Below are 13,871 nucleotides of genomic sequence, written 5' to 3' on the forward strand. Positions count from 1 at the left end.
GGACAGCAGCATCAAGCCGTCCTTATGGCATGACCAACAGTGAAGCCAACGAATTTGGCTTTGGTACATCAAACAACTGGACCAACCAAATTGCCATCTGCCAGGTACAACAAACTCACCTAGCAAAGCTGGCTTTACCTATTTTCACTGCCTACCTGCAGATTATTAGCAATGGTTCATTTGGCAACAATAACATTTTGTCATCATTACCAAGGGCATGGTTGATCCCAAAATGGAAGCAGATAAGGACCAAGAGTTTGAAGACATGAGCAACAGCCCTTCTCTGATCTGACCATGGAGAATACAGTTTCAAGGGTGCTATTTGAGAAATCTATAAGAGTCCTGATTATGTCTGACAACTCTGTAGTGGTGAATTACCTTTGTGAACTGGGGCACCAAATTGCTGTACCCGTGTGCTGCTGGTTTTAGAATGGTCCATTCATCCATCTGTTTTTCATCTGATTTGTGCACATTGAAGGCATTTGATGTTTGACCTGTTGTTGTTTTGCTACTGTTGCATGATATCTGACACATTCAGGCACCATGGCAAAGGAGATATCGTGTATGATAAAGATCTATCTGACCTACATGCCAATTTTCCTTATCCTGTTTCCAAAATGGAATCTGTCCAGGTGCCTAACGTGTCAGCTCAGAGAGGTTGAGCCAGGACCTTGCTCAAGCTGTCATGATACAAAACCAGGTTCCTGATAGCTTTTGCTTCTGCTTGCAGGTGAGTCAGTTACACGCTTTTCAGTCAATCAGAGCTATCTCCAGTTAGCGACCACTTACAGCTTTTTGTCCCTGTGAATCCTGGAAAACAGGATATTCTTCGTAAGCCCTGCTTTTGTGACTTCAGTAGGTTATACGCTAAGTGTACTCAGACAATTCATGCGATCAAATTCACCACAAGAAATTATAGTGATCTCTGCAAGCCTTACGTTGGAATGCAATGCTTCAATCTAGGACATCATAGAGGCTGTTGACTGGCATCCAGAGTTAACTTTCAGTTTTTATCTCCGGGATTTAGAGGCAAAACCTGAATCTGGTGGGTCCTGTGGCTGCTGCCCAGACGACCACTAGTCCTAATTAAACCAACACTACCTCATAGCTTTGCTGGATTTGTGAGTTAATTTTGATTATGAGAAAACTTAAATAATCACCTTGATAGAGTTGTCACAGATTGCATGAAGGTTGTGTTGCTGTAAGCAGGAGAATGGGTTATCATTAATATAGGGAATCCAAATTTTCTTCTTTTGAAGGATACCCAAAGTATTGCTTGGAGACTCGGCATTCCCTCCTCCAATTACTTATTCTCCTAATATTAATGAGATCAGGGTCTGTATTGAAAAGAAAAAGGACATGTTTTAGTAAATCATGTTTCTCTGAGAATGCTTACCTATTCACATTACTTGAAGACCCTCCCAACCACTCTACTGTGCTAGCATCCTCGTTGATAGTTGACTCTGCTTAAAACTAGCAATGCCTGACAGTGGCGGGGGGGTAATAGATTAGTTATTGCCCTTTGTAATAGACTGGAATGATACATTTTCGTAATTTAATAGGACAGAATTTGGGAGGTAGCGGGCTTATATTCCTAATGTTAATGTGATCTAATAAGTGTTGTAGGAGAAACATAATTTACTGAAAAATTTGCTTTTCACAAGTAGCAAATACCTCTCAGTATTGTAAATTTGCAAACAATCTTTTTCTCAGTCAACATACTTTGATTGCTAAATACACATACATTCATTTATCGGACAGTAATGTTTATCAGTCACTGTTGTTGGTATTTGTGCATTTTATCATCCGATCTTTACTTGACAAGAAACAGATAAATTATTTGGATTTTGTAATGGTTCCTCAAATCTACATCTGTACTCATTCAGGAGAGCAATTTATGAATATGGGGTTATCTTTAGACAGTTATCATACGTGTAATTGTTGTAAGATATGACATTTTTCTGGCATCAGTGGCATCACTGTTATAATTTGATGCAGCACAGATTAAGGTTAGGGAAAGTACATTAATAGGGCCTCGCTTAGTCAAGTCTGTAGATCCCTTTAGTAATAATGTACCCCCTGCCCATCAACAATATGGTTTCTGCAAGCTAACTCTGCTTTGTTGCATGGTTTGTACAAGTTAAATATTCTTTAATTTGAGGGATTGGTTTGAAAACATTGAATTTTGAAAAGTTGGTTTTATCCTTGAAAACCTCGTATTATTTTTAAAAAATTCCCACAATATAACCTTGAATTTATGAGGGAATACAAAACATTCAGATTTTATGAAATCTTTGTTTTAGATTCAGAATTTTTGTTATATAAACATTTTTCAAGAATATCAAATGTATAAAATGTGGTAAAATTGGGTGGATTAAATTACACAACATGGGTAGCAACCAAATAAAAAGCATCTCTTTTCTGCAATAGTGCACTACACTAATTAGTTATGTTTTTTCCATCTACTTTGTGGCCTCGATTGGTCTTAAGTGCTCACCGTTCCAGATCACTGCCATCTCACCTGTCTGCATGGGTTCAAGTCCAAGGCTCGGCTAGTGTGGGTATGTGTGAAAGCCTGTCATTAGCTTCTTGTGGGTTGGTGGTTCTTCCCTGGGTTTTCCAGGGTTCTTCCTCCACCAGTTATACTGGCCACCATGTATAGCCTATCTTGTGCTGAAAATGGCGTTAAATCCTAGAACAACAACAACCATCTACTTTGCAAAATAGAAACAGTAACATCTGAAGAAAGTTTGATTTCTGTAACAAAAACTACTCCTTGGAAAACATTTGGATGTCTTTATAAATTTCAGGCATGATTTTTCTCCATTTTAAAACATAATTCTGCTTTTCTCCTAACTTGAATCAGATTTTTCTTCCGTTTTTTTTTTTTATATCATCTCCGATCCAGTTTTTAAAAACGGTCTGACCGCTCCCATTCTGCAACAACTCTTGTAAATTATTCATTCTATATATTAGTTAGCACATGACTCTCGTAAAGAGTATTCTGATTGGTCAAAGGTTTAAATTCATCCAGTGAATCTTCGTGTAGTGGAAACTAACGGCAATGGAAAGAAAAAGCATACTTGCAGTATGGTGTCCCGAGTTGTTGAGAGAATCCATGACAATAAAAGTTTATATAAAAGTTTTAAAAAAAACATTGAAATGGGAATGGCTGGAGTGAAAAGTTGACAGAAATTTAGTTGGTCAGTTTATAAGAAAACTGAATGCTAGAGGACCAACATTTTGTGACGTTTGCAATAAAGATCTGAATTACGGTAATAGCAGTTGGAAGAGTTTGGAACAGCACCTACAGAAGAAGCTACATACAGAAAAATCGACGCACAGAAGGCATCTAAGAAGAAAGATTTCTTGCATGAGAGAACAGATATAGCCCTCTGTCAGAATATGTGCACTGCACGTTGCCAATACAAGCACCAGCTTGATAGGAAAAAAGCTGTCATTGAGAAGGAAAAAAAACAGTTGCACATTGAGCTAAAAAAAAGTCAGTGGTGACAAAAAGAAAGGCTAAAGAAACCTTTGCCAAAGCGGCAAAAAGAGCTTGACTGCCATATCAACAGGTTGTGTCCATTGGAGAAAAAGACAAGTGAATGTATGGGATTATTTGTATATAGTTGATGTACTTGGGTGTTTATTTTACAGATTTGTTTTGAAAAGAGAGAAGTATAATACATTTGCTGCAAAAATTGAGAAATTATTGTGACTTAATTACGATGTGAACACTGACATGCACATGAAAGAACATCAGCATCAATAGTATTAGAGAACAAATTCATGTGATTAAAACTATTGTGAAATTATTGAACTCAAGTTGAACATTTTTGGTAAGTTTATTAGTTTTTCAAATGATTATTTTGGTTTATTTTATGATCATAAGTTGCACCAGGAGCAGTTTTTCTAGGAGTGTAAAATGCGCTGCCCCTCGAGACCCCATTGGGGAGGACCCCCACACCCCCTTAAAAAAATTCAGCTTTTTTATGGAAGACCGATATCATGTCTGAAACTTACAGAAAATGACATGAAAATCAACTATGTCGGTTTTTATTGAATTTGGTATGCATCTTTATACTGATGAGATATCAGAGGAGTTTTATTATAAGCCTTCTGTGCATTTATATAAAGAAGTTATGGCCCTTAATGGATTTCCTATTTGCTTTCATTTATGCAGCACAACTTTTTCAAGGATTATTGGACTTAAATTTGACATGCAATGAAATATTGATGAGACCTTAACCAACTGAGATTTCCATCCTACCACAACATCAATAACACAAGTTAATATCATTAATACAACCATGTTTTGTCTTGATTTTGTTGGTTTCTGCAGCATAACTTTGTCAGGGATTATAGGATTCAGTCACATGTCACATGCTGCTTCATTTTGATGATGCCTCAAATGAAATTGATTTCTAGCATTCCATGTCATTTACACAAGTTTTGGCCCCTAATTACCCGTCATCCTGACTGGTTTCTGCAACATTATTATATATATGTTGGGTTTCTGTCAGTTTTGTCATGCAGCTTTGTATTGTGAAGACCTGCAGTTAGTTTCATTTCCTGTGATCTTTAATATCACTTGAAGACTTGTGGCTCCTGATTGCTTGTGCCCCTTACTTTGGGTTTTGAAACACAGCTTTTCAAAGGATTGTTGTATTTGAAGCAAATTTGGCATATAGCTTTGTATTAATGACACCTAGACTTAGTTCATTCTCAGTGTTTCACATCATTGATTTGAAGAGCTATGGCCTGTGAATGCCCATTTTATAAATTTGGTTTCTTTACACAGGTTCATCTGTTTAAGATCCTGTTAAGATAATTTTAGTGAGTGTGATCCATTGTTAATAGCTCTAGTTCTAGTGGGCAGGTTTGATTGTTAAAAGGGAAAAGGACAACATCCATAGATCTTATACTGGGTTTAATTTATATGTTGGGTTTTTAGTCTTGGTTCAGCCAGAATTCTTATAAGATTTTATATACAATTTGACTTGCTTAACTGTCAGAGGTAAAGTGGATTGCTTTCTCTTATGGACATATATGATTTGTTTTCTTTCCCTCGCTTTTGCTCACTTCAGGCATGCTATGGAATTCAGAAGGTCCCTGAGGGAAGCTGGCTATGTAGGATATGTGCTCTGGGAATAAAACCAACCTGTATATTGTGTCCTAAGACCGGTGGAGCTATGAAAAGCACAAGGTATGTAGCAGTGAAATGAGTAAGTCTTGTGTTGTCATTAGAAAGTAAATCAAATATAGTCTTGATTACAATGCATTTAATAAACACTTTTGTTTGCTTTTTAAAAGGCAGTCAATAAACAGTGCAGATATTTCATAATCACCTTGGATATACTGATTGGAAGTTAGAATTAAAATTTTGGTGATTTTGCCATTAAAGAAAATAGTTGTTGCTCCTACTTCATGTACTTTTTCATGAAAAATATTACTAAGTCAGTAATCATGGTTATATCTATAACACATGTACCCGAACAAATGTCTTTTCTTGTGTCATGTACACATCTCTTGAATAGCTCTCACGTAAGATCAAAATCAAATTCATTAAAATATTAGAAAAGAGAAACAATGCAGCCAGATTTCCCCAATTTTGTTACTCCTTCTAATGAGAAAAATGGAATGGCAATTATCTGCTGCACATGTAATTGGAACCTTGATTTAACAAGATATGTCGATGTGCTTATTTGATATACATGCACAGATATGAAATGACAGGCAGCTAGTGCTGTAAACTAGTATGAAATTGTATAAAACAAAATTATGGGAGTATGAAATGAATTCACAAATTCAGTGAAGTAAAATGTACGTATAAATTTAATTAAGACATAAGGAATTATGGATTGAACAAAATCATGTTGGCAGTCCTGAGAGATTTGTTGTAAACTGGTTTTGGGCAAACCTGTCCTGTTGGAAGTTCCATTTAGCAGTCACTTTGGCATCCTGAGTGTTTTTGTTAAAAATAAAATTTTTATAGATTTAGCCCAGGGTTTAAATTTTTTACTCTCTACGTAAATACAAGGCAGGCTTACCAGATTGGGAATCTCTGTTTGAGGGGGTACCCTTCCTAGTTAATTGCAGCAGCATAATATATTCAAGATTGGATTGGAAAATAAGGTCATGCTGTGGTGGTGATATATTCCAAGTCCTTTGAATATTTACATGCTGTTTGACCACAGAATATTAGCATGGTTAATGGTCAAGTGAGTGAATAGCAGTTTCTGAATAGAGTTGATTTTTCTCAAAATTATCTTGTATAACAATTCTCTTGCATATTAATGTTATCAATGCTTGATGTAAAGGAAAAGTAACATTTTGTATCATAGATCTTGAAATTCATGTTTTGAGTTTTTTGTGCATATTTCCATTGTTTAATTCCATTCTTCCTTGTTTACAAGATGCACAGCATTTTACCATACCTTGTATAATTTATCTCTTTAGGAGTGGAACAAAGTGGGCGCATGTAAGCTGTGCTATTTGGATTCCAGAAGTTTCAATTGCTTGTGTGGAAAAGATGGAGCCAGTAACAAAGATTTCTCAAGTACCGGTTAGTATTTTCAAATATCTGTATTATCAACAATCATTAAAACAACCTTGCATTCAAAATTCCTTTTTTTTTCTTCAGTGATTACCAAAGATCTTTTTCTCAGATTTTCAGGTATTTAAAGAATATTGGCTTTGAACTTTAAAATAAAACTGTGTGATTTTGAATGTTATTTATGTGTTTGGTTTTGCAGATAATCTCAAATATCTTTAAAATCTTTCAGTACTGACAATTTGAAACACTGGAAATGTCAGCTGAATATTTCTTTCTGATCCATGTCAGTAGAGTGAGTTCTTTGTTTTTCTCAGAGTGTGAGAGTTTTCACTACACTTTTCAAAGAAGCATGCGTGTGTAATTTGGCAAAACGCCATATACAACATTCAACATAATTGTTGCTGATGGTTTAAGGGCACACTAAGGCAGCCAAATTGTGTTGGTATAAATCCTGCAGCCTTTTATTACAAGTCAAACACTCTACCAACTGAACCACCATGGCTCCCTGTTCAAGATAGAGAGGCTTTAAATCTTGTTGTATGTTTTGGTGCAGCCTGTACAGCTACTTGTAAGGTGATGTGACCAGTATTGTTGTGACTTTCAGTTGTAGCATCCAGGTTTCAAAAAAAACCATTGTCTCATAGCCTTGTTTTGGATACATAGAGAAATATAATTGAAAGATGGGTATAAATAAAGAAATGACCAGCAAACTTTTTATTTTGATTTAGAGAAACTTAGTTCTGTAAAGATAATTTCTGTAATGCAAAACATAATAGTCATGCTATTCTATTAGACAAAGAGCATTTCAGTTTATGATGCAGTCAGTCTTCTTTTCTTTTAAAGATTTTTCCACACTCACTGCAAGATAATCTGATAACAATATGTGTGATCTTGACATGTCGTACTAAAGACCGAAGGTGTCTTAAATTTTGCATTGCAGTACACACATAGGTAATTCATTTTGTTGTGTAGCGGTTGCGTAGCAGAGTGATTGCATAATAATTTGTGATGCAATCCGAAGCTGGGGCAGTGATTTTCTCAGAAGAGTGGAGTAATCCAGCAGCATAACTATGAGGCCAAAATATCCTAGTTTGCATGGGAGGGAATAATAATTAATCAAGTTAAAAATACTGGTCCTTTCATTTAGACCAAGATGTTATTTTCTCTATCTTTCCTAAGAATAGTGCTACTGGAGAGCTCTTGATCAGATTTAATAATTATTTATATTATCTGATACTTACACAGTTTATGTTGTGGTCAGATAAATTTAAATGCTTAGACACCAGGGAATCATTACGATTATGGATATCCCTCAAGTGCTCTTTTATTATCACTTGGAATTCCCTTTTAGTCTCACCTTCGTATTGTCCACCACACCTTGTGCAGACAAGTAATTAGATGATATATTGGTCTAAATGGGAGTACAGGCATTTTTAACTCCAAAAACGTTTTAGTTGAATGATTTCCTTTGCTGCATCAGTCTCAGATCACACTGAGTCTAAGACAACAGTAGCAGTACATGAAACACCTTACTGAAAATTGGTCTAACTTGTGGAAAAATTGTCTGCTGTGAAGATCTTGTTACGGATAGCTGGTCTGGAAATCTAGTTAAAAACAATTATTAATATTTACTCAACATAGATTATGATCTTTCTTTGCAGGCCAGTAGATGGGCACTGATTTGTACTATCTGTAAAGAGAGAACAGGGGCTTGTATACAGTGTTCGGTCAAGTCATGTAAAACGGCTTTTCATGTCAGCTGTGCTATTCAGGACAACTTGGAAATGAAAACAATATTGGTGGAAGAGGAAGAAGATCCTGATGATGCTGTAAAATTGAAGGTATATTAGATTTTTGGAATAATGAATTTTAAATATACTTGTTGGCACATTAATTGACCACAGGAGCAATTTATAAGAGTTAGTTCCCCTTTAAACCCCTTCGGTATGTTGGGGCCTGCAATTATCTTCCCATGATATCATTTGATAATAACATGTAAAATCTGCACATTTACTTAAATTATTGCTAGCTTTTATAGAAAACATTAGATGGAAAAGGTTTTGTTCTCTGCACTCCAGTTGTTATATGAATCTTTTGTTGATAAGATCTGGTTAATATTATCTTGGCAGGTCACTAAACTTGCCAGACATTGCCTGATGAGTGCTGATAGACTGAAAATGAACAAATCCACACTCACACACATACTAGAAGGTGTGAGTTGATCATCCTTATGGGTTTTCTTTTAAATTAATCTACTAATCCATATGCCACTTTTTGACAAAGTGATCCATTTAGCTAGTTTAAGAATACTGGTAGTTTTAAATAGTTCTGATGTCATTTATGGGTTTGATTTTAGTCAAGAAACTATCACAAGAAAATGATTATTGCATTGCATGATAGGGCAACATGCTATCTTTTTGAATGAACTTGATGTGTTTTGATTTCATGTGCATTGGAAAACCTATTTATTTATATTTCCTTTGATAGATCCGGTTGAAATTTGATTTATAAATAACAAATCAAGTTTGACATTTAGAATAATCCTTAACATTAAGACTCACTATGTACACTTATTTTATGCAAGGAGTAAGTATGTATCAGTCTCTTGTGATTATCATGTAAACAGTGGATCTTACGGGTCCTACATTTTTTGGTACATTGGTCACGTTTTGACCAAATTCTTCCCGGTGGTTAATCCTTAGAGATGAGTGACTTTTATTTCCAAACACATCTGTCAAGGAAAATGTCACAAGTTATTAACAATTTACTTTTAACTCACCATACAATTGGCAATGTGAATCAAAGCAATCTTTGACAGGGCAGTTGTTTAGAGTTGGCAAATCCCAGATGCATACAGGTATTACAATTAAAATGTAATGGGTACATTAAAATATAAATATCGGTATTGCAATTAAAATGTAATGGGTACATTAAAATATAAATATAGGTATTGCAATTAAAATGTAATGGGTACATTAAAATATAAATATAGGTATTGCAATTAAAATGTAATGGGTACATTAAAATATAAATATTTATTCCTTATTTGTCAAAAGTTGCTTTAAATTGTAAATATTAACATTATGATGTCTGCACAAGAAAATACAAGACTAACCTTGACACTGTTTACACAATGGAAGAAGAAACACTAAATATGGGTTTGATCAATGTCTGTTTCAAAATCCCTGGTTATTTTTCTTGCAGAACATAAAGCACTATCAGTGGAACACAACCTCTTTCTCCCTCTCTTAAATTTTTTTTACATGCCTGCAGGCAAGTACCTTGGAAACTTAGAAGATTGATTGGGTCAAATTTGAACTTGTCATGGTTCAAAGATCTGTAAAGTATATAAACAAATACCTGCCTGATTTTGAAGTGTACTTGTGATTATTGTTATATGAAGATGGTAAAATTGATAAAAGATAATTTCTTTTTGGGGGGTACGCACGCCAAAAATCATTTTCATTCAGGGTTTGTCTGCTTGTGCCTCCATCAGTGAGGATATAGGCAGTCCCTGTGTTCCCAGCTGAATTTTCAGGGACTTTTATCAATCAGCATTCTCGCCCCAAGAACCTGATGATGGATTTTTCCTAACTAACACTGATGCATAATGAATGATTCTTCTTCTCACACTCCTGAATGAAAAATGGTCAGGTTGAAATGGCATATTGTGAACACGTTTGCAGCTTTAAAACTGTAAAATACCCTTAAATAGGACTTAATCAGGTTTATACTGAAATTATTGGGTGTAACCTTTAAATGGCATTTAAACATATCAGTGATCAGAGAACAGAGGTCGAGACCATCGAGGTCAGGCAATACAAGGCATCCAAATTTTGTACTGAAAACAGTCTGTGCAGTGATTCAGATATGAACAGGTCAAAAAATAAAGTTCGCTCTTATCCCCAAGAGTATGGGAGACAGACTAAAAACAAAAATATCGTCTCAAATTCTTTTTTGATTTAGAATTGAGTTTCCTTTCATAAATAATAATGAGATGATGACTTCTAAATAAATTAAAATTACAACAAACTGCTTCTTTCAAACTTGAAAACAGACAGCCAAATCTATACCTTTTGCTAGTTTGTTCAAAAACTAAAACTTAGGCCAATGCATGTTTTAGGATGTAAATGTGTTGCAATTGATGTTTATCTTGATTATTATGAAAGAATGCTCAAGTGGTGACAAATTGGGAAAGTTTTGGCAGTTTGCGGGAACTATAAATGTAGTAGAAGTTTATGTGATGAAAGAATGCAGTCACATGATGAAAAAAGTGTTTCCAGTTTTTTTTTTTTTCAAAACTGGACAACATGATACTACATTCATACTAATGAGAGAAAACGTGTTTCCTACTTTTTTTTAAAGATTAGTCAATGTTATGTTTCCATTTTTTCTTATTGTAGGCTTATTGCCCGAAACATTGTAAGAAGAGAGAACGAAACTCTTCAGAATCGGAAACTGACTCCCCCAGAAAATCCAATAGTGGAACTCCCAGGAAAGATATGACAGAAGAGGAAATTGACCATCTGAGGAAAGAAAAGTGAGATTTGAGAAATATCCTTTGTGAATATTGAATACAAACTATCTTGTGTAAAAAAAATATATAAAAAAAAATTAACTCTTTTTTTACTAAGAATTGAAGTATATTTTGGATGAAATGCCTCCTGCATGAGTTTTTGCTGAATTGATTCTTTAGTTTGCATATATGGCAGCTTTGTAAAGATACAATAGATGCTGGATCCATTACGATTTAATGAATATCTGGCTCATGCTTTGTGAAATTTTAGTGTTTGGTCAGTTTTGATAAATATGAGCATCATTAATGTATAGTGATTAGAGTCTGCCTATCTTGGGGGTCAGCAGCCTACGGCACACGTGGCACAAGGTGGCATGTCAAGAGGTTTTGCATAGCATGTGAAGGCAGCAAAAAATCTCGATTTTAATAGTGTTACTCTCTTATTGGTGACACATGCTTGTTGTAATTAATTTGGAAAAAAGTAAACTAAAATCGGTTGCCGACCCATGGCCTATCTTGCAGTAAGTGGTGTAATATTTATTCACTTTATCTTGTAGATTATTGTTCATCAACATATATGCTAATGCAAGTGCAGATTGAAAGTTTTCAGCCTTTTCATTGATATTTTAATTTGAAAACGTTTTGACCTTATTTGTTTGTTTTTTTTTAACAGGTTAAAGCAACTAACAGAAGAATTCTACAAATGTGTGGACCGTGCAAAAGTGGCCGATAAACTTATGTTAGACCCAGAAATTGTAGATCTTGTATTCATCTATTGGAAATTGAAAAGAAAGGTACGTTGTTAGCTTAGAACTTTATATAACCATTTTGCCAAATATTCTGTGATGCATGAATGTTAAGAAAGAGGAAAATTAACTTTTTTATACTTTGTGATAAAATGGAAGGTCAGTGTTGCATTTATATGTTAAATAATATGTTGAAAAACATAATAGCATAAAGGAAAATGTATTCTATTTGCAGAATTAGTCGCTTGAATGCACCATATTATCATATCATTGTCAGACACCATTAGAGACTGACATCACAAAATCAGTCAATTTACACTGGCTACATGTATCTTGCAGACGAATTTTGTGATTACCTTACTTCCACATTAGGGGCCCCGAGTGGTCTAAAGCACTCTCCGTAACGGATCACTGCCATCTCGCCTCTGTCTGCATGGGTTTGAGTCTCGGGCTCGGCTAATGTGGATATGTGAGAAAGCTTGCCGGTAGTTTCTCGTGGGTCGGTGGTTCTTTCCGGGGTTTTCCTGGGTTCTTCCTCCACTATTAATACTGGCTGCCATGTATATTCTATCTTGTGCTGGAAAATGGCGTTAAACACTATATCAACAACAACAACAACTTCCACATTACAAATTATTTCTATTTTGCCATTCCTGGTGCTAAAGCTAAAATAGGAATCAATACTTTAAACTTCTGTCCCAGACTTTAGTCTTCATTATAAAGAAAAGCAGAGAGTCATATTATCCTAAATTGGGTGTGAATGTCCCAAATTGCCTGTTCACAAATCATGCCACCATAGAAAAAAAAAACCAATTTTTCCTTTAAAAAGAAAATATTTTTATAAACAAATGATGGAATTTGTAGCCTTTGAGAATTTTTGTTGTTGTTGTCCTTTCCATTCTTTTCTGGTAAAGTGTGACATAAGATCGGTGACTGGCATGTAACATGCTTTAATTCAGAACAGTTTAATTTGGTCCTTCCTATTCGTTTCCGGTAGTTTGTGCCATGTGATCAGTTTTGTGCTATCATCCCGTACATTTCTTTTCTTTTGATTGTGTTTTCTTAATGACGTACTGTGTTGATTTTTTTTTTAAATTCAATTCCTACAAATTTGTTTATTTTTGCAAACAATAACTGACAGTCTTTCTAAAAACCTTTCATGTGTGTCTTGACTTTAAAATGTACAAGAATGATGAAAAGAATGCAAAGATCTGTGTATTGTAAATAGTTGTTATATAACTGTACATAGGCATGTTTTGTAATGTTTTTAAATGATTTTGTCATTCTTCTGGTGTCAAGGTGGAAATTTTCTTCGCTGTGGTAAGTGTTCTGAAGGTCTTTAATAGAATCACAAATTTTTTACTTTCTTGTCCCAAATTTCTCTGCAATAGGCATCTCTGGAAAAGGAGTTCATTTAAAAGCAAACATAATTTGAGGTATGGCTAGAGGGGAAACAATGCATCAGTATGATTTTCTTCAACAGTATATTGTATCAGTATCGTTACTGTTGCCAGAATATCACTATACATATTGTTATCACAAGTATGACATACATCAGTGATGTAGTATTATGCTCTGTATCACATGGCATCCAGGCAGTCAATACACAGTTATAAGTCTAGCTTGGTTAAATATTGGGATTGATGAAAATATTTCTCCTGAATTTAATTTTACATGTAGTGTATATAGTATTGCACTGAACACAAAATGACTGTTGCAGTGAACAATTCAGTAATTCATAAAGTCATAGATTTTACCTCAGCAATATATCAGTACCCACCACATTGTAGATATGGTTAATTTTTAAAGTATGAAGTAAATTATTTCCATAAGCACAAGTTTTTATGAACTTCATTTACATTTTTTGTATTTATGAAGGTCTATCAAATTATAAAGGGAAAATTATTAAGGAGTTAATTTTAAGCTCAAATTTACAAGAACGTGCACATTTGCTTGTGCCTCTGCACTTGGATGTTCTTTGTTTTGATATTCCTCATTGTACAGTTTGTGAAGAGACTCCATCCTACTAAACAAAGCACCATACAATGGG

At 34.7% G+C, this 13,871-nt stretch overlaps 1 protein-coding gene across 1 annotated transcript in view; it reads left to right on the top strand.

The window, feature by feature from the left end:
- The window catches only part of LOC149796828 (uncharacterized), a 275,249-nt gene that overhangs the window by 44,738 nt on the left and 216,640 nt on the right, over positions 1-13,871 (top strand). The window contains exons 11-15 of the mRNA XM_089960653.1: positions 5,091-5,209; positions 6,463-6,568; positions 8,221-8,400; positions 10,963-11,099; positions 11,749-11,869. Of these exons, the coding sequence (XP_089816779.1) occupies positions 5,091-5,209; positions 6,463-6,568; positions 8,221-8,400; positions 10,963-11,099; positions 11,749-11,869 (663 nt within the window). The remainder of the gene's footprint in view (positions 1-5,090; positions 5,210-6,462; positions 6,569-8,220; positions 8,401-10,962; positions 11,100-11,748; positions 11,870-13,871) is intronic.

Source organism: Sinohyriopsis cumingii, chromosome 6 (assembly GCF_028554795.1).
Source record: "Sinohyriopsis cumingii isolate HCF-2022 chromosome 6, ASM2855479v2, whole genome shotgun sequence".
NCBI lineage: Eukaryota > Metazoa > Mollusca > Bivalvia > Unionida > Unionidae > Sinohyriopsis > Sinohyriopsis cumingii.